Source organism: Cricetulus griseus, chromosome 4 (assembly GCF_003668045.3).
Source record: "Cricetulus griseus strain 17A/GY chromosome 4, alternate assembly CriGri-PICRH-1.0, whole genome shotgun sequence".
Lineage (NCBI taxonomy): Eukaryota > Metazoa > Chordata > Mammalia > Rodentia > Cricetidae > Cricetulus > Cricetulus griseus.
Window position 1 is genome coordinate 46106511 of NC_048597.1, and position 22034 is coordinate 46128544.

General features: G+C 42.4%; 1 protein-coding gene across 5 annotated transcripts in view; it reads left to right on the forward strand.

Annotated features, from left to right (window-relative positions):
• Positions 1-22034, forward strand: part of Sidt1 (SID1 transmembrane family member 1) — an 85232-nt gene that overhangs the window by 17331 nt on the left and 45867 nt on the right. For 4 of the 5 annotated variants that reach the window (XM_035444540.1, XM_027412633.2, XM_027412634.2 and 1 more), the window contains exons 2-5: positions 8549-8670; positions 9673-9843; positions 18294-18339; positions 21296-21397. In XM_035444540.1, the coding sequence (XP_035300431.1) occupies positions 8549-8670; positions 9673-9843; positions 18294-18339; positions 21296-21397 (441 nt within the window). The remainder of the gene's footprint in view (positions 1-8548; positions 8671-9672; positions 9844-18293; positions 18340-21295; positions 21398-22034) is intronic. The other variant, XM_035444539.1, reaches the window with a different exon arrangement.

Consider the following 22034-nt stretch of genomic DNA (forward strand, 5'->3'; position numbering starts at 1 on the left):
AGGTCTCCATATCATTCTTCACTGTGCCCCAAGAGTGTATTGGATAGTTTTCCAATGCTGAACTGGGCCTGCAGACTTTTAACCAGTCCTAACTGTCATAGGGGTCAGCTTAATGCTGAAGTATGCTGTGGCTCAGGCAGTTGGGTCCTGTCTCAGATATGGAAAGCCTGGCAAGGACATCCTCAGAAGGGGATGCCTTGCCCTCTAGGGGAACAGGATTCAGGACTGAAGGCTGCTTTGCTTGGGGACAGCTTTTTTACACAAATCGCATATGAACTGTCTCAGTGGTCTTGTCTTTACTCACCCATCTGTGACACTCAAAGAACCTTGGTCATGTTGCTTGGCAAGCTCAGACACAAAGCAGGGCCAGAGAGGTTATTGAAGCAGATGGCTGTTTGCCAATTAGCCAGATCCAAAGTAGAAGTGGTTCAGGTGCTCAGTCAAAGGATCCCAGGCAGTAAAGAAAATGCTTGACAGAGCTGAAGAGATGACTCAGTGGTTAAGAACACTGCCTGCTCATTCAAAGGTCCTGAGTTCAATTCCCAGCAACTGCATGGTGGCTCACAACCATGTGTAACGAGATCTAATGCCTTCTTCTGGCCTGCAGGCATGCATGCAGGTAGAACACTGTATACACAGTAAATCTTTTTTTTTTAAAGAAGAAAAAAAAATACTTGACAGATTGACCCTTCTTCTATGAGTTAGTTTGTAGCTCTTGATTGATCATCTTTAAATTTCATTTTTCTTGCATAAAAGAATCTATACCAAACAGCTCAGGTAAAGTTTAAAAATCAGGGAAGGGTAAGGTTACACATGCCATCTACCTGACTGTGTCTGCCCAGGGGTTCTTCAGGTCTGGGGTCCATTTTAATTTTTATAGCAACAAATGAGTACAAGCTGACAGGGTTAAAGGTAGAGTCTGGGTAGGGGAAGGATTTGTTGCTTTAAAATCCAATGAAATCTAAAGTGCTGGGTTGATTTGTTGCCCCAGAAAATTATGTTGAGATCTCACGGCCAAGGAACCTGTGAACCTGAACTTTTGGAAGTAGATGAAGTCATTAGGATAGGGCATACTCAGTATGTCACTTCCCTGGTTAGTGTCACCAATCAGATGACAGATGATATGAATCAGTGTGTTTGACTGGTAGGACACCCAGAGAAGAAGAAGGCAGAGCCACTCTGCTTACTCTTGGGTTCAGATGGCAGAAGAGCTCTGGTCATTTGTCGGCCACTATTGACTATCTGTTGCTGAGTGGAGACAGGCTTACAAGCCCAAATAGCAATGGAGAAAGATCCATCCCAGAGCAAAGTGTGAACAAAGGAAACAGTAAATGAAGATACAGATGCATAGAGAGTCTGCCAGGTGACAAGAGGAGTGGAGTGAAGGGAGAATGAATGGAGCTAAAAGCTGAGGAATGACAAAGAAGGATTCTACCAGCATCCCAGAGGGAGCAGGGCCTCCTTAACTTCAGTCTTCAAGTCCCCAGAAACAGGAAAGAATAACTATTATTTAAAGCACCTGTCTTTCAATATTTTGTTATGGTCATCCTAGGCCGAATCCAGCCTAACCTGTTGGTGCTCCATATACTCCTCTGAGCTTTACCAGGCCTCCTGACCACACTTCTCTACTCTCTGCTCATCTGAAAGCAGACACAAAGGCCAGAATGTCAGGCTTCTTTCTGTTATCATGAAGCACAATAGATAAACAAACAAGTAGAGAAAATAATGTGACAGACATTTGTGCAAAGACTCAGTGGGAGACATAAAGAGACTAGAATGTTTGCATTTGTCATCACCTTTGTCCTTAAAGCAACCATTGTGGGAGACAGTCCTTCATGGATCTCTTACCCAAAAGGATTGGTTGAAGTTTTTTATTTCTTTTTTTGTTATGTTAAGGATATTTGCTGAGCAAACAACATCATGAATTCACAGTGCCTCTCTCGAGAGCTAAAGACAAGTGGGTTTCTTGCCTGTTGTAAAATATTTAGATACTCTAATCTTAGGGTATCTATAGGTTCTCTATAGGTTCCTCACCTATAGAGCAACTTATTGCACAGACATAGGCACTCATCTGGGCCTACTAAGAATCCTGAGCAAGGAGCAGTGATGCTAATACTGTGTGTTGTGACAAGTTGTTTTTCTCCAATTAGGACATTTTGCCTTTTCCTAGTATTGTCGAACATGGCAGATAGGGTGGAGTCTCAGAGCCTTTCAAGTTTATGGACTCCAGCATCTCACATTTGATCTTTATTCTTTTCACGTGGATATATTTTGTTAAATGTACATATATAAATATATAGCATTGCTTTCCTTACTCTCAAAGTTTACCTAAAAGGGACTATGCAATGTGGACCACTTGTCCACCTGCTCTCTCTCTCAATTTATCCTTGTGAGCTTTGTCCACACACTGATCCACATTCCTGCCATTCACATTTAACCAGTGAATAGCCTCCCAGTGCAGAGTATCTTTTGTTCTTCGGTTGCATGTCTTGCTTTTGTTTCATTTCCTTGTAGTGAACTTTCCTATTCAAGATTTCATGTGTGGGTATATGTGCACTTGTGTTGGAGTTCTTGTCTATGAACTTAGGGAAAGATAGTTCATCTTCAGCTCTGACTCCTATTTTCCACTTGCTTCGTGAAGTAGTTGTTGAGGCGGAACACTTTTATTAGCAGTTTACAGGAGTTCCTGTCTTATTCTATAGCCTTGTAAGCATGGTAAGACTCTGCATTTGAGACAATGTCTTTATGAGGAATCCAAAGTGCTGACTGTGTTTTCCTAGGTCATTCTTTCTTCTTTAGAAGCTGCTTACATTCTGTCTTAGTCAGCGTTCTGTTGCTGTGAAGAGACACCATGACCACAGCAACTCTTATAAAGGAAAACATTTAATTGGGACTGGCTTACAGCTCAGAAGTCTAATCCTTTGTCGTCATGGTGGAAAGCATGGTACTGAAGAGTAAAGCTGAGAGTTCTACATCTGGATCCAAAGGCAGTAGGGAGAGAGAGACAGAGAGAGAGAGAGAGAGAGAGAGAGAGAGAGAGAGAGAGAGAGAGAGAAATGGACTTGGCTTCAGCATTTGAAACCCCCAAACCCACCCCCAGTAACACACTTCCTCCATCAAGGCCACGCCTACTCCAATAATGCTACACCTCTCTGTCATTTAATGCCACTCCCTAATAACCAAGCATTCAAATATATGAGCCTATGCTATGGGGCCATTTCTATTCAAAACACTACACATCCTTACTCCAATTTTCCATTGGTTGGGGGTTTTGGTTATTATGAGTTCTTTATCTATTTAAAATGCAGGTCTGTTGCAAATGTACATGTATGTCCTAGCACACAGCTTTCTCTTTGCATCATGATGGTTCTTCTAAAGCATCTTGGCTTCCTAGTAGAACAATACAAAATTCACAGTGCTTGCTTGAGTCAATATTTTAAGACAGTTATGGCAGTATATTTTGACCAAGCATTTGTGGCAGCTGAGTTTCAGAAAGCTTGGTTTCTGTCATGCTTCTTTAGCACCTGAGTGTCTTTGGTAAAGTCACATCACTTCTGTGTCTCGGGCTTCTCATCTGTAAGTGAAAGAGTTGGATAGATGATCTCCGAGCCACCTGCCCAGACAGATGTTTTCTAATACTGTAGATCAAAATTATATGTACCAATCAGACAATAGGAGAGCTTGTGTGGAAGAGCCAACTTCATTAATTCAAAGGTAACGAGCCTGATCTAGTCTTCATTAACTTACCCAGAGGGTAGGTATTGTGTGAGCCCAAAGCTCATTACCACACTCTGACAAGCCAGCATTACATATATTCTCACTAGCCCCTTCTGGGGCTCCTGAGCCAGGGTCTATGCTCAGTGACTATTGGGAGCATGGGTGGAAAGGGGAAGAAGGAGGGTGGGAGTAGCTAAACACCAGTAGATAAACAGCATAAACACAACAGAGTTGGCAAAGCAGTTACCCACAAACACCCTGTGGCTGTTTTACAAGTCCAATCTGTTTTTCAAGATCAGAGGGGTGTGCCCTGGTATGTTCAATGATGGAAGCCAACAGCCTGTGTCTGAATCTGAGGTTTCATTGAACAGAGCTGCAGTCTCATTACTTTAGCAGAAACAAAGTCAACTTTGAATTACACTTGTATTTATCCTTTATGTGCAAGAAAAGTACACCACTTCCAATTTCAACTTTTCCCTGATGACATAAAAGATTAAAAAGGGGGCCTCCAAGCTTTCAGAGCTGTCATAAACATGATCTGTGTACTACCAGAGGCAGAAATGCTTGCATAATTCTCTACTGTCTATAATGTGATTTCCCTCTTGTAGTAAATACAGGAAGAAAGATGATCTGTGTGATGAAAAAGTACTCTTTTTGTCATGGAAACAAGTAGGAGCAAAAGGAGAAAAATCGTAGGCTTTGAGAACGGTCTATCCCAAGGTGTCACAGTCCATTCAGCATGGCCAGTGTCCACCTTTGCTAGGCTCTCTCTTCACACAGCCTACTTCACTGTGGCAGGCATAATCCAATTTTCTCATCTGCTCATTAGCTTTCGAAAAGGCAGAGTGGATTTTGAGCAAGGCTCTTGATCCTTTCCTCTGGGTAACATGTTATCTGTTCATCTTGCAAAACCACCCAGTGTTGTACAGCTCCTACTCTGGTATCCTTTGGGTAATTTACTATGTCAGTATCTCTGAGTTTGTTTTTATCATGGCTGGTAAGATCGTAAGTGAATAATTTAGAAAAGGTAAGTAGATTATTAAAGCTAGATCAGGAAGATCAGGACGTGGGGATGGATGAGCAGTGCAGGGGCTTAATTTAGCCATAATGTATCTGTTGTGATGTCCCATTCCAGTCCCAACAATAACAACGTCCAGGCTGCTGTCACAATGCCGAGCTCACAGTCGGGCATCTCACAGTAACACATAGGATCATGCAGTAGATTGGCAGATGGCTTCAGAATAGTGCTTCCAAAGTGTAGTCCCCAAAACAAGTACTCTAACCACCCACCCACCAGTATGTGTTAGAAATGTATAGTTTTAGGCTTGCTCTTCACCATCTGAATCAGAAACCTCCCACAGTTGAGGGGAGGCTAGAATTGCTGCCTTATATGAAGTGTGAAAAAAATGGTGAGCAACTCCCTCTGACATCAAGTACCTAAGAAGGAGGTTGCATCTAAGTGAATGAAGGGAAGAAGCAGCTTGCCCATTCCAGTTTGCCTGAGTTCTGGCTGCTCTAAGTAAACCATGCTGTAAAAACACATGCTTCCTGGTAGTGGGACGTTTGCGTGACAATTGCCAAAGTCAACCTTCTTTTAAGGTAACTTATTCTGTCAGGCTCTGGAGGTTCTGAAAACAATGTTGGCAACTTCCTAGAAGAGCCAAACAGCTATAAAATACCAGGTAGGCATGAGGGCATGTACCTGTAACCCCAGCCAGCTCTTGGAAAAATGAGGCAGGAAGATCTTGGATTCAAGTCCAGCTTGAACTACTTGAGAAACTCTATCTCCAAATCAAAGCAGAAACAAAGAAACAAAAATAAAATACAGTCTACAATAACATGTAGCTTTTTACCCACTAGGGTGGCTGTAATAAGGTTAGGCAGTAGCAAGTCTTGACAGAAAAGCAAAAAAATGAGGAGCGTTGCTGGAAATGTAAATTACTGGAGTGTAAAAATGATACAACTCTGGAAAACATTTTGGCAATTGTTCAAAAAATTGAACATAGAGTTACTATGTCTCCCAGAAATCCAGTCACAGTATATACCAAGAATCATTGAAAACATATATTCACACAAATTTGCTACACAAATATTCATGGCAGCATTGTTTGTAAATACCCCAAATGTGAAAGAAACATAAATAATCAACTAAAGAATAAGTAAATAAAATGTTGTATATTCATACAATGGAATATTATTCAACAATAAAGAAGAACCAAGTATTGGTATCAAATAAAATGATCCAGATAGATTTTGTGGATTGAATTTGCACCCAGTTTAAAAAAAAAGAAAACTGAGAAAAAGCAATTTCTGAAACAACTGAAAAGCTACACTCACCATGTAAATATCAGATAAATTAAAAGAATTACAATGGTAATGAGATCATACTGTTCATGTTTTTAAGATTTATTCATTTCTAATCATATGTGTATATATGTTTGTCTACACGTTTGTATATCATGTGCATGCCTGGTACCCTAGGAGGCCAGAAGAGGGCATTGGATCCCCAAAAGAGGAGTTACAGACAGTTGTGAGCTACCATTTGGGTGCTGGGAACCAAACGTGGGTCCTCTACAAGAGCATCAAGTGCTCTTAACTGCTTAGCCATCTCTCTTGCCCTTGTTTATGGATTTTGTTAAGGATGCTCCCTCTATTAGAGATACTCATTAAGCGATTTGATGGCTAAGTAAGTAATATGCTTTTGTGTGTGTTTCAGAATACAGTGAAGGTGTGTGTGGAAATGGGAAGTATGAATAAAATATATTTGTTAATAGATATCAAAGTTGAATGATCTATAACTATTTATTATAGTTTTTTGTTACTTTGGCATAGAACTGAAAAATTTTCAGAGCCTTTGAAGGTCTTTGACATGGAGAGTGACAGATGAAACTGACATCAGAAGGGATGCAGCCAAGATCAAGAAGAGTATTAGGGGACTCAAATCAATAGAGAAAAGTGGCCATCAAGAGGGCATGAAGGGCAGGGCAGTGGTGGTGCAGGCCTTTAATCCCAGCACTTGGGAGACAGAGGCAGGAAGATCTCTGTGAGCTCAAGACCAGCCTGATTTACAAGAGCTAGTTCCAGGACAGGTTCCAAAGCTACACAGAGAAACCCTGTCTTGAAAAACCAAAAAAAAAAAAAAAAGAAAAAGAAAAAGAAAAAGAAAAAAGGCCATGGAGGGCTGAGCTTAGCATTGACAGGGAGGGAGGCCTGGATAAGAACAGTGTGAAGAACTTAGAAGTGGCAGAAGTAGGGACCAAGCAGAACCCTTGGCTTTCAGGCTTAGATGAAAAGCTGCATGATGGAACCGTTCATTTAAAAAATAGCATTACAGTCAGAAGAGAAAGGAATGGGAGATTCCATGTAGCCACATTGAGTTTAAGAGGCCTGTGGAAGTCCCAGAGTTTAACAAAGAGGTCTGCATTAGAGGTACAGTTTGAGCAATTATCAACTGCAACACAATTTCCATGGAAACACACTGTAGGTACAGGAAATGCTCCTACAGGGAACAAGCACTTCTTATCAAATTAATAAATTACTCTTTGCCCGTGCTAACATTAAAAATGTGAAGCAGTAGCTTGGTCAGGGAGAATTCAGAGAACTAAAGCCTGATTACAACACATAGGCTAGTCTGTTTCCTCTTGGCCTGCACTTGGAATGTGTGGTAGGTCTTCAAGGTTCAACTCGGCACTTGCTTCTTTTATTTTTTGTTTTTCCTGTGTGTGTGTGTGTGTGTGTGTGTGTGTGTGTGTGTGTGTACATGTGTGTATCTGGAGGCCTGGAGGTTGTGGATGAGAAGCATCCTTAATATCTCACCCACCTTATTCCCTGAGGCAGCATGGCAGCCTCAAATCAAAAGCTCATACAGCTCATCTCTCTTGTCAGCCTTCCCCAGGGGTCTCCTGTCTCCATCACCTGAGGCTGAAATTGCAAGGAGAATTGGTCCACCCAGTGTTTTACTTGGAGTATAGAGATGCTCTAACTACTGAACTACCTGCCAAGCCATTTGACTGGTCCCTTAATAAAGAAACTTTCAAGAGAATATAAAGGCAAAAGATCTGCACATAAAAATGTCATGTAGAAGATGAAGTTTTAGTTTTTCTTTTACTCTTCTGTATTTTTGCTTATCATCTTCTGTATTTCATATGGTACTATAAAGTTTTCTGGAAAACACCAAAACCCAGAAGCAGACTTAGCTTCCCATTGTCATTCAGGATGGAGACTTGCTCTATCCGCTGTGTGCTCTCAAGCAGAGTGGCCTGCTGCTGGTGTAGAACTTATTTGTTATTTTCCCTGGAGCAAGAGGACTCAGCCCTGGCAGGACTTGCTGCAGTTGGAGAGGGAGCAACAGACCAACTCTTATGCTGTTTTTGTTTGCTTGTTTAAGGAATTGAAACAGAATGATTTACTATACCCAAAGTTTGTCAGCAGTTGGGGGTCTTGTAGACTGTGAGGTAGTTTGGGGAATGTTAGAGATTTTTATATTATTTGTATTTATAGTCAAATAAGAAAAGAGTACATTGAAGTCTTTGCTTTTCTCTCCTGTAGTTATTTATTCTTGAAGCCTTATGTTGGCTGCTCTGCCCCAACTCCCAAGCTTGTTATTTGAAGGCAAGAATTATTCATCCAAGAATAATTGAATCAGAATTTTAAGCAAAATGTATCCAGGCACCAATTATTATAAATTTCCTGGGGCAACTTGAACATGTGGTCAAGGTTGAGACCCACTCTGGATGTCACATGAATAATAAAGGACAGCTGGGGCATTGGGGTTACCTGTCATGAGAGGAAATGTCAGGAGTGAGTGAGCTTGTGTTCACCCGCCTCACAGGTGACAGCTGTGCGGGTCCACGTGAACAGTTCCTCTGAGAACCTGGACTACCCAGTCCTTGTTGTGGTTCGGCAACAGAAAGAAGTGTTGTCCTGGCAGGTTCCTCTGCTCTTCCAAGGACTGTAAGTATTCTCTGCCCAGCAACTTCATTGCATTTGACATTCTTCAATGTGCTTAGACTTCGATTGGGTTTTATCATCATCATCATCATCATCATCATCATCATCATCATTATTTGTTTTGTTTTTGTCTTAGCCAGAAGAGAACTCAGACATCTGAATGCCAGGGTAGTGAATGCCAAATGCAAATGATGCACACCCCAGGCTGCTTGGCACTATACATTTCCATTCTCTTTGAATTTCAGACAAGCCTTCCACCTAGATTTTCAACACCTGGGAGAACTTACACCATTTAATAATTTACTGAAGTATTCAATTCCCCACTTTGCAAAATGGATCATCCCATAGCCATTCAGTGGGTTGGGCCCAGGAAGCAACATATCAGCAGCACCAACCCCACTCTTCAAAATGCCTCTTCTACGTGCACGCTTTACTCAGTAGTGCTTTCAGAGCAGTGCTAAGTGGGAGGTTTGAGAAGACACTATGACAAACAACAGAAGTCCCTGTCCTGGCAGAGTCCATGTTTTGCCGAGGAGAGCTCAGTAAGGCACAGTGGCACCAATACAAAGCCCAGAAGGCATAGAGAAATGGGCACCTACCCAGGTGTTATTACATGGTTTTTAAAGGTTCAGGAATTTGAGGGTTAAATACTAATTCTGATAGTTTTAACTTGAAATCAGTGAAACTGAAGGAGGAAAAAGACTCCCCTGCTGGTTTAATAAGAGTTCCTCCCTCAAATATTGGCGTTTTTCCTTGAATGATTGGGAGTCTGGCTTAATGCAATGTAAGCACTGCTAAGTGAACGGATCAGGACATAACAGTCCCTATGTCCCTGTCATCCAACAGATGCCAACAACACGTGCCCTCGGTTTGATAGCAGTAGATCCAGCCTGAAATTAGACTTGGAGCCAGATTAGAGAGGAGTAGAGTGAGGCAGCATTACCCCTTGGTCTTGTTCACTGTGTCTCCTCCTTCTTGCTGATGTTGTCCCGCCCACCCCTGCAGATACCAGCGGAGCTACAACTACCAGGAAGTCAGCCGCACTCTTTGTCCATCAAAAGCAACCAATGAGACTGGCCCTCTGCAGCAACTGATCTTTGTAGATGTAGCATCCATGGCTCCTCACGGTGCCCACTACAAGTTGCTGGTCACCAAAATCAAACACTTCCAGCTCCGGTAAGTAGACGCACTGGCTCGTTGCTTTCTGCTCTGTTATGCCTGTGGATGCTCAGCTCGGCGGCCATCTTTACAGATGATTTGGGCATGGCTTCAACAGAAAGCTCAACTTGAGCCTTCAGGGAAGCCCTGCCTTTGCCAGTGGTACCTTTGATCTGTTACTGTCACCTGGAGGGGACCTTTGTGAATTGCAGGGCTGGTATTCAGTGAGGTAATTCCACCCCCAGGAAAGGAACACTGTGAAACTGAAGTCACTGGGTCACAGCTCTTTGCAAGTGTTAATGAGTGACTTGCAAATCTATTCTGTTGAGTTGTTTTCTGGTTTTGTGAAATATGACTTCGTGTCATCAAACAGACCTTGCGAACATTATGAAACACAGAGTTATGAGAAGCTTGCACGAGACAAAGATAGGCCTGAGAAGAGGTGGTAGCAGGCCTATGTGTGTTTTCTTCCTTTCTCAATTATCTAACTTTACTGGTGAGCCAGATTTCCAGAGGATGGTGGTCATGGAGTCCAGATGAGGGCTGTGGTAAGAACCAGGCTCCAACTCTGGAGAATAAACCCTGACATTGCAGTTTCTGCTGTACAGTTCAGGATGACAGCCTAGAATGCATAGAGTACACATTTCACTGGTGTCCAGAGGTTTCCTCTGTTCTTTCATTGTTTCTTTGAGACTGGGGTCTGCCTCTGTTGCCAGACTGGCCTTGAACTTTTAGGCTCAAGCCATCCTCATACCTCTGCCTTCTAAGAAGCTGTGACAAGAGGTATGCATCACCACACCCAACTCTGAGGTCCAGAGATGCTAAGTCCATGTCCAAACTCACAAAGACAGAAAAGGCAAAGTCAAGTCTGGATTCTGCTCTTGGCTTCCTCTTCTAAGATCTTCTCCTCATAACACATTTGTGTCTCCCTAAATATGCTTCTCAATTGCACAAAGCATTCATTTATTCAAATTCATATTTTAAAATAAGACGGTTCTGCCTATAAGCATTCCACCCACTCCTTACGCACATGCTCCCATCTTCCCAGCAGCTCCCAACAGCAATGGGCCATTCTGTCTCATTAGAGGTCATAGTTGGCAGGGGTGAAAGGGGGGTGTTGTAGGAACAGGCAGCCACCGATAGTGGGGCAGGAGTAACATCAGGAGGCATTGAGAACACAGTTGTCTACATTGCGCTGGTAGTTGTGTGAGGAATGGATTGAAGGAGACGGTATTGGTTGCGGAGAAGTTAAGAGATGGTCAAGGTAAAAAGTGAGAAGGTGTCTTGAAGAATGTGACAGGTGAATATGAAGGAAAGGAGGAATGGGAGGCTTGAGAATGACATTGCACTTTGTTAGAGGATTGAAGATTGAATGGTTGTGGCTGCGTGGCCAGGCTCAAGCAGGAGCTACTTCACAGAGAACCTGGTCATGGGGATTCACAGTTGCTCGTTTCCCCCTCTCTCCCTGGATTAGAAAGCACTTGAAATGTACTAATTAATGGAACTTTGCTAGAATGAGAGTTTTTGAACTTCAGCTACATCCTACATCTTTTGCTTTATGGGGAATGTCAGACATCAGGATTACCAACAAGGTGTATCCTCACCAGAACTCCCATGTAGTTATTGGGTTCTCGACACTGAGGTCCAATGGTCCAGTGTAGAGGCAGTTTCCTTGAAGTATGGCAAAGCTACGAGCCGATCTGTTCCCACGGGCTTTGCCTGTGTTTGGTATATTAAGGGGAGATACTCCATGGCAGTTGGAGCAGAAAACCTCAGGATGACTGCCAGCTGGCATTTAGACATTACCAGTGATTGGAGTCTGGGCTGGGTGTTTCCAAGGAATTGAAATAAAGGCACACAGATTTCAGATTAGAACAACAACAACAAAAAAAAAAAAACTAATCAAAGCAAACAAGTAGTACAGATCAGAAATATGGGGTCAGAAGTCACAGACCATGTGAGACCCTGATGGGACTTCCTTTTATGAGGGTCAAGAGAAGGAGGAATTTGGTTGATAAGAGCATATCACAGGTGGCTCCATTTTGATTGACAGTCGTAGATTATGTAAGCCTTTGGTCATTATGCATGTCCTTTCTCATGATGCATCAGATCTCAATCACACCATCCCAACTATGCACAGACCTAAGACGGTAAGCAGGGGATTCACTCCAAATCTTCACTCAAAAGACACAGTCTGCTGTTATGATAAACTTTCTGCCAAAAGCCGCTGAGCCCCACAGCCACGTGTGAGCTTTACGCTAGCTGCCTGCCTGAGTAGGCCCAAGTAAATACACAGAAACTTGTATTAGGTTCAAAGCTGCTTGGCCAATGACTAGGATTCCTCATCTGTTAGCTCAGTCTCAATTATCATAAATCTATATATTTTATAAGACTTATCTTATCTGACACCTTATTGGCATCCCTCCTTGCCAGTGGCTCACATCCTGCCGCTGGAGAAGGCGAACGGGAAAAAGGGATCCTTCCTGGTTCTCCTTTGCTTAAATATGAGTCTCCTTGTTATGTCATTCCTGCCTGGATCAGCACTTCTCTACTACATTTCCCAGAATCCTCTTTGACTCCTAGTTCCATCTAACTTGCTATCTCATTTGCCAAACAGTATTTTATTTAACAATCAATAAGATAAACATACACAGTAGTACATTTCCCCATCAGTCTGATTATTGTGTGGGCACCCAAAAGTAATTTAGGCCTGATTGGACACCCCAATGTTCATACTCAGAGATATCTAGAGTAAGATTAAATAGAAACTGTCCCTTCTTTATGATCATTAAGGGGAAGAGAAACATATTCTTTTATTTGGAGGAGAGTGTGCACCCAGCTCAATGCAGGAAGGGGGTCTTAATCTAAAAGGCTGCTGGGTGCATTATTAGGAGAGGGGTGAGTGCATAGCCCAAACCAAGTGAGTCCCAGGCTGCTAATCTATTCCTTACATCAATAGAGCCTCAAGATAACTGAGGGAAAACAGATAGGAAACAGTCTTCAGCAGAGATGTGTGGTTTGGTACCAGAACACACTTCTCCACAACCTCTCCCCAGCTGTCCATCACATGTCTATGACTTTGGGTAGAATTATAGTGACAGGAGGTACAGTTATCCAGCCTGTGTTCCTCCTCTTCCTATTGCTCAGGCTGTGATGTTCTCTAAACACCAGGGTGTCTTTGACAAACTCCTGGTGAAAAGCCAAAATAAAGAGTGGACAGCAGGGATCTTCTTCTATGACTAGAAAGCTGAAAGATGGCCTGTAGGCCATTAAGGAGTTGACCCAGATAAAACAAAGGAAAATTCTCTACTGGAATTCTAGAGAACACTGCAAGAAAACTGGGCAAGCTAACAGAGATGAAGAGTCGTGAGTCAGAGGAGGAACAGAGAACAGCTCCCCGAAGAGAGTGGACACTGGGCAGGGGAAGGGGTCATCTGCACATGGCTCTGCGAAGGACTGGGACCTGCTGGCAATGAAGATGAGGGATAGCCAACAGGAACTGATCAAGGGTGATGAAAGACTCTGAGTAGGAAAGAATGACAACCAGTGCCGATGGGGAAAATGACTTTGAAGCACCTTGTGGGATTTAGTGATCTTATCTCATTATTATCATCATCATCATCATCATCATCATCATCATCATCATCCTACATGTTTGGGTGTGATCAAAAGTTTTCTTATCATGGTGCTACATGCCTGTAATTCTAGCACTTGGGAAATAAAGACAGGAGGATCAGAAATTGAAGGTCGCCCTTAGCTATGCAGCAAGTTTGAGACCATCCTTGACTACATAAGACCCTGTGTCAAACAAATTCTTCCCAGTATCTCCATGCATGCTCCCTGTTCTCCCTATCTTGCCTGTCCTGTGGTCATTCATTCTTATCACCTTGTCCCAGTCCCACTTTGACTACCTTTATGTTCCTTGCAGGTTTTTAGGTCGCAACCTGAAATGTTTCTTTGTAATTTCAGTGCCTCAGGATGTTATAGTAGGGCACTTACCTAGATGTATGAAGCCCGGAGCTAACCACCCAGCACTGCACAAACTGTGTGGAATCACATCACTTGGCAAGTGGAGGCACAGGAGGATCAGAAGTTCAAGGTTATTCTCAGCTACATAGAAAGTTTGAGGCCAGTTCTGACTACATCAGACTCCATTTCAAAAACCACATACATCCAAAAGAAATTTTGATACTTCTTTAAGACAACCCTAATGCATTTCGCCAGCATGGTTCTCTGCATTCCAGCATGGCTAGGCTGGAGAAACAGCTCAGTGCCTGTTTGAAGGTTTCTATAGCTGTGAGGAGACACCTTGACTACAACAACTCTTATAAAGGAAACATTTAATCAGGGCGTCGGGGGGGGGGGGCTTGCTTACAGCTTCAGAGGTTCAGTCCATTGTCCTCATGACAGGGAACTTGGAGGCATGCAGGCAGATGTGGTGCTGGAGGAGTAGCTGAGAGTCCTACCCTTAAAGGCAACAGACAGTGGTCTGAGACACTGGGTGGTATCTTGAGCATAGGCAACCTTGAAGCCTGCCCCTGCCGTGACAGACTTCCTCCAACAAGGTCATTCCCACTCCAATGAAGCTATACCCCCTAATAGTGCCACTCCTTGTGAGTGTTTTGGGGCCAATTGCATTCAAACTGCCACAGCACCTAAGAGTGCTTACTGCTCTTCCAGAGGGCCAGAGTGTGGTTCCCAGCCCCAACGTGATGGCTTACAACCACCTGTAACTTGATTCCAGTGACTCCCACACCCTCTTCTGGCCTCACGAGGCACCCACACATATGGCACACACCCACATAAACACATACACACATAAATTAAAATTACCATGAATCTTTTAAAAATCCCAACACAGAGGCAGAAGGGGAACCTGAGGCCCCACCCTTTGCTAAGGAGCTGTTAATGGCTGCTACAGTAGGAAAAGTCACTTCTCTTCAAGGGGTGGCCACTACCAGGTTAGCTATGCCCAGGTGGATAACTGCACAGCCATGTGCTTGCAGGCATTACTGATTTCACTTGGTGGGCTATTTTTCTAAAAAGAAGACTTAAAACTGGAAGGGAGATTTTGGGCAAGGAGACGGGGGATGAAGAGAGAGAGAGTGAGGGGCAGATGTTTAACATATATTGTACACATCTACAAAAATTTTAAAGAATAAAATAAAAGGTTTAAAAAATGAGGTGGATAGCAATAGAGAAACACACTCAAAACTGACTGACCTCTGGTCTCCCACATGCATGGGTACACACACACACACACACACACACACACACACACACACACACACACTCACACACACACACACACACACGGGGCGGGGGCAGGAGGAGAGAAGGAGGAAAGTAAGGGAAGAACTTGGTTGGATTGGCCTGTCACTTATTTTAAAATAAATGAGACAGGAGCCTATTTGTAAGTGAAGGTGCAGGAAGGCAAAGTAGATTCATAAGAGAGTTGACATTTGTAGACACAAAGTCCCAGGGAAAGGAAGAAAGAGTGGGGTACGAGTGCTTGGGGACAGATTGCACACACCAGAAGATTGAAGCCTGGAGGGTGAGAGATAACAGGAGGGCTGGGGTCAGCTCACAACAGATGGCAACCAGCAGACAACAGGGAGTGACATGGTGCTGAGTAATAATACAACATCATTTCCTTCAACAAACAAAGTGGAATTTGGGACACCCACTGTGCCATGCCAAGAGCTCACTGTTACGAGACATCCAGTCCTGTGACTCTTACGGTCCTTCACTCAAAACTACTGAACGTTTGTCTCTGTCTCTCCATCCTCTCATCTTTTCTTCCTTTTTTATTACTCTCTTGTAAATATTCTGTGTCTCTCTCTCTCTCTATCTCTCTCTGTCTCTCTCTCTCTTTCTCTGTGTGTCTCGGTCTCCCTCTCTCTGTGTGTCTCTGTCTCTGTCTCTCTGTCTCTGTCTCTCTCTCTCTCTCTCTCTGTGTCTCTGTCTCTCTCTCTCTCTCTCTCTCTCTCTCTCTCTCTGTGTGTGTGTGTGTGTGTGTGTGTGTGTGTGTGTGTGTGTGTGTGTGTGTTTCTGCCCCTTCTTTTCCCCATCTTCCTTATCTGTGTCTCCTCTCTTGACTCTCACGTGTCTGTTTCTTTTCCCTTCCTGCTTCCTTTCATAGCCAAAGCAGGAGAACGAAGTTGGATTTTAGTCTCTTGCATAAGCATTTGTTTCCTGTGTTTCATTTTTGAAACAAACAAATTGAAACTTTGATGCTTCTTTCTGTAACAAACACTAAAGGTGCCTGTGAGTTTCAGTTAGCTTTGTGCTGTTGACTGGTGAAGAAAATGTTTGATAAAGCGTACCTTGCATGCTTCAATCAGGGCCAAGTCAGAAGATACTGTTTCATCCCCCACTGACATACTGTTTATTTTGTAGCTACTGTTAGCTCCACAAAAGCCAAAAGGCTTAAATATTACTGTGTTTTGTCCTGGAACTCATTCTGTAGACCACTCTGGCCTTGAACTCGCAGAGATCCTCCTGCCTCTACCTCCTAAGCACTGATACTAAAGGTCTGTGCCACCACTGCCCAGGAAATGTTACTGTTTTAAAGACAATAAAATCCAAGAAACCCAAACAAGTGAAAACAAAAAACCTTACAAAGTTGATCCAACTGGAATTCAAATCATGAGAGACATTTTATAAATATCAGTGTCTGGCCAGGTGGTCATGATGGGTGGGATTAAAGGTCACACACCTTTAATCCCAGCACTCAGGAGGCAGAGGCAAGCTGATCTCTGTAAGTTCTAGACCAACCTGGTCTACAGAGCAAGTTTCAAGACAGCCAGGGCTACACAGAGAAACACTGTTTCAAAAACAAACAAAAAATCAACTTTCTGGTCAAAGTACACAGATTGCTTCAGGAAATCACATGCTTTCTGTGCTAACCTAGAAAGAGCCATAACCTCCAAAAATCGTTTTTGTCACTCTTCTGACCTGACCATAAGAGTGTTGAAGGCCCCATGTTGCCCTAATAACAGCAGGTGACACTTCCCATTGAAAGGGCACTGCCAGGCCATACACAGCACGGCTCAGGTCACATACGGCACGATTCAGGCCATATATAGCAGCACAGCTCTGCTGGCCTTTACTCTAGCTGTGGGTTCTAGAGTGAATGTACTACTTCATTTGATAGTGATGTCGGCATCTTTAGATGCCTTGAGGTCAGAAGTTTACTACTGCGCTCCTGCAGAACCACTCACTCGCATAGGTAACAATTTATGCCAAAAGTTAATATATAAAAATTGCACCTATTTATGTGAGCGCAGACAACCATTACCTTTATAATCAGTGCTCAAATTTTATGACTTCTAAGTAATACCTCATATTATATGCACCTTGCCCAAGTGTCTTGACATGCCACTTCTAAAGAAATGGTTGAGTTTTAAACCATCTTATTTTTTTTTTTATAAATGGAAAATTGGGAGTGGAAAGAAACTTCAGAGAGGCCTAGGGAATGAAGGTGAGGAAGGTGAGGAAGTTCAGGTTCAGACTTAGCTATGCAAGAAGGGATGCACATGGCCATTTTATCAGTTTTAGGAACTGAAGTGTGGTGGCCTTGAGTGAGTGATCTTCGACACTAATGGTGAGGCCAGAGGCACAAAGAGCATGTGCAAAAGACCAGCTCTTATGGAAACACATTCATCTTTGTGTTTTCCAGCCTCTTCAACTGCTTCACAGGTGTTCACACCAGACAGCACTGGATGCTACAAAACCTTCCTCTTACATAATCCTAGCACTCCCTTTCTCTGTGCCTGGATCCTTGCTGTCTTAGTGTATGAGACACTAATTCACAGTCAATTTCTATTTAGAGATCAAATAACTTCACTGGGTTCATTGGGTGATGCCTTTATTTTAAAGACGAGCGTTAGAAGACAAAGCCTTAAGCCAGAGGATGAAATTCTGGAGAATCAGCAAGTGTTGCAGGAGACTGGGGAGATGTTGGTGGCAAGAAGAGCATATTCCTACTCCTACCAATTGTCCTACAGTGGCCATCTGTTCACCCCGTTTTCAAAGCACTGTTCTTCTGCAGTGGATGCACTAATGTTATTGTGAAGTGGTACCTACATTATTCAAAAGGACTCAAGCCTGCATTTCCTCTCTTGCTGCCTACTCCTCATACTCAAGCTTGATTGATTATGTGACTTGGTTGTAATATCTTAAGAGAGTTCAAAGGCAAAAGCAACCATAAAACTAAATGAGGTGTTGATACAGGTATGACCTCATGGCTGTTTAAAGATGTAAAAGCAATCTTCTTCCTCAACTTCATCATTCTTTATTGTTGAAAGCACAGAGTCTCCATGAAGTTTATCAAATTGCAGGACTGAATGCCCTCCAAAAAGGGCAAGGCTCTGGACACCTAGTTTAAGTGGCTCTCCTGTAAGTACCTAGTTCTTGCTTGCCAACTCATTATTTTTTTTCTCGCTTTTCCCTCTTACATTTCTCAGGACAAATGTTGCCTTTCACTTCACAGCCAGCCCATCTCAGCCTCAGGTAAGCAAGCGAAGATTCCCAGTGGTTATCGAGAGCCCAGCTGCTCTTGTTGCACATGGAAACCGGGGAGCATCAAGAGTGAAGTCGGGGTGTGTCATTACTCTTGATCTTACCCTCTGTATTCTTGGCTGTTTCTGAGGTCTTGAGCACATTTAATATCACCACCTTTATTGGGATATTATTTCCAGTGTTCCTTGGAACATACTTCATCAAGTAAAGTCACGCGTCTGACATTTCCCAAGGGATGTTAGACAGTACTGGGTGCTGTGGGAAGAGGAAGGAGATAAGCAAAGACTCTGATGACTGAGATGGGGCAGGAAGGCAGAGAGTGGAAGGCTGACAGCAGACAGATATGCAAATGGCTGTTCTGAAAATATAAAAATAAGACAGATTTCCAATCCTGCCGTAATATTGGCAGATTGAATTCGTGCCCCCTGTCAGTAAAAATAATTAGCTATTTTAATGTGCTCCTCAATAAAAAATAACCACAAGGAGAATAGATGAATGAGACTAATTTTTTTAGGTTGTTTTCCTGATGACATTTCTAACTACTTTTTTTTAATGGTTTCTAGAAGACTCTATGCTGTGACAAGTTCAAAATAGGTTTTGGCCCTATGTAGTGGTTCACCTCTTCATCCTACCACTCTAAACACCAAAACCAAGGCAAGAGACATGTGAGTTAGAGGCCAGGCTGAGCTACATAGCATGTTCCAAGCTGGACCTCGGCTACATACTGAAACATAGTCTCAAAACAGAAAGAAAAACTGATCTATATGTCACAATAGTTATCCTATGTTTTTTGAAGGCTTTAATATGATTTTGCTCATAAATGGTTACTTAGTTTTTTTTGAATATAGTAAAACTGGTGACTAAGTAGTATAGACATTTGTAACTATATTAAAATCACTGGTGTGTTTGCAAATAGTGGGTGGAGGGCAAAATTTGATTTGTAGCTTATGCCCATTCCTCTGACGTAATTTCTCCACCATGGCCAATTTCAAATGGCCGCCATGATGTCATTGATCATGTTGGGAACAGGTGTACAAAGCAGCACTCCCAAATGTGTATAAATGAACTACTTCTGTTTTGTCATGCTGGGGATTGAACTCTGGACCTAGTACATGCTAAGCAAGTACTTTATCAGCTGAGCCACATCTCTGGCCTTCAGAAAAGCTAAGATTTAATTTTTATTTCTGTGAAAGTCATCCTGTATACTGATGTCCAATGGCAAGAAAGGCCACAGGGCACAGTTTGTTCTTCTTCATAGTTATTGACCATTTAAATTCAAAGTTTATTTAGGGGGCTAGGTAAGTAGTCCAATGATTAAGGACAGTTGCTACTTTTAAGGAAGACCTGGATTTGGTTCCTGATACCCACATGGTGACTCATACCTGTATCTTAACTCTAATTCTAGGGCATACAATGCCTTCTTCTGACTCCTGGGTACATAGACATAGATGCAGGCAAAACATACACATAAAATACGAATAAAATCCTTCTGAATGAAATGTATTTTAAGGCAGGGATCTAAAACATTCCTTTGGGGTTTGTAGTGATTTAGGCTGATAATAATTTGACATATTATTAATAAGTGTTCCAAACTACTTCCTTCTTACAAAAAAAAGGCTAGTAATATATTCCATTACTTACTGTGATATTCTTGAGTTATAAAGTATGGCTGTTCTGAGAGCCACCCTGGGACCTCTAGGCTCCTCCCTTGGAATAACCCTGTCTCATGTTTTTGAATCATGCTCCAAAATGCTGTCATACAAGGCATGAAAAACTTCTAAACAGGAATGTGAGTGCCATTCCTTAATTCTGATGTTCTATTCCTATGGAATTAGTTCTCAAAACAGCACTAGTAAAGGGGATACTGGAATACAAGACTAAATTTTGACTTTTTACCTCTTTTTTTAAAATGATGTGTTTGCTAGGTAGGTCTATAAGATGTCAGTCTCATTAGGGTGGGTTTTCACAAAGCCTTAATCACAAACTTGATGTTTCTCATATGGTTGCCACACTTGAAATTATTGGGCTAAGTTCTCATTTACCCCATTTTTAACTGTGTTTAGAATGTTTTAAGAGTTAAATAGTGTCTCTTCTTTCTGTTAGTCATGTTTCCTGTGGGTTAGGAAAGGCTGCTAAGAGGTCAACAGTGCACATGGCACCTATAAGACTAGAGTGTAGTCTCCAGCACCTACCTTGGGTGACTCAAAAATAAAAATGCCTGTCACTTGCCTTCTTCCCATCTTAGTGGACACCGTCTTCTGGCCTGTGTAGTCACCCACACATGTAACACACACACACACACACACACACACACACACACACACACACACACTACTGATGCTTGGAAAATAAATTTACCCAAAATATTCACTTACATATTTCAATGTCAAACTTAGTCTTTTGATTTAAATAGCTTCTCAGAATATCTCAGTTAGGGAAGAGATTCTTTACCAAAAGGTTTAGAAGAAAAATTAGTGTAAAGCTAATTCTTCCCTCTGACAAGATGGTTAGCATTCTTGAGGAATAGGAGTATCTGCTATTCAAGGTAGAGCTTCCTATTTCCCACCCACCACACAGAAAAAAACTGTTGTCTGGCCTTACATCCTGTGTATCTCTGATTTCAGAAGAGTATGACAGCAGAGTGCTTAAGTAGGAAATGGAGTGAGACACAGTCTAAGTCAGTCAATAAGAAATGCCTGTATCCTAAATGAAAACACAGCCTAGTGTAAATGGCCACTCGCCTTCGCTGCTATCTTCCCCATGTCAGGCACAGAGCCCTGTGCAGAACAGTTTGTTGCTTAACATGTATGTGATGAATGGATGAAACAGTGGCCATACACTGAGCTTTGCTCCACACATCACGGGAGGGAAAACAACCCCATGCCTCATTTGTACTTCCCCAAGCATTTCCTAAGATTAATAACATCTCTCTTTTTCTCATCCTCAGTATTTTCTATACGAATTTCCTGAAGACGTGGACTCCGTTATCATTAAAGTGGTGTCTGAAAAGGCTTATCCGTGTTCAGTTGTCTCGGTTCAGAACATCATGGTGAGCTCTGAAACTGTCAGCCTTCTAGCGTGTAAGAGTCTAGTGTTCCATAATAGATGTGGGGTACAGTGTCACCCCCAAATGCCAAATAATAACAACATTTCATGCCTGAGAGTGGACAGTCCTGGTTTGCTGACATTGATGAGAGACAAGAAGATTCTCACTGACACAAAAAAAGATGGGGGATGGGGTCATGACGAAGAATAAAACAAAAACAAAACAAAACAAAAAAACCCAGTTGTCTCCCTACTCTGCTGGGCTTATAATAAACTAGTTAATATGTCAAACAAAACAAAACAAAACAAAACAAACCCAGTTGTAAGTTCAGTGAGAAAGCCTACTACCTGTTTTGTTTTTAGATTGTTGTCACAACATTAGATTCTTTCTGTATCCCAAGATGTAACAACAACAACAACAAAATAGTATATACTTTAAGGCAGTCTTCCTATAGTTCTTTTCTAGATAGACTGATTCTGACATTTTAGGTCAAAGTTCACATTTTAAAAGGACAATTTCATGACTGTTTGCAGAAAACTTTCCATGGTGTGTAGATTAGAAGATCCCCCAGCCTGGCGCAGCCCTGACACGTGTGTGTGTGTGTGTGTGTGTGTGTGTGTGTGTGTGTGTGTGTGTGTGG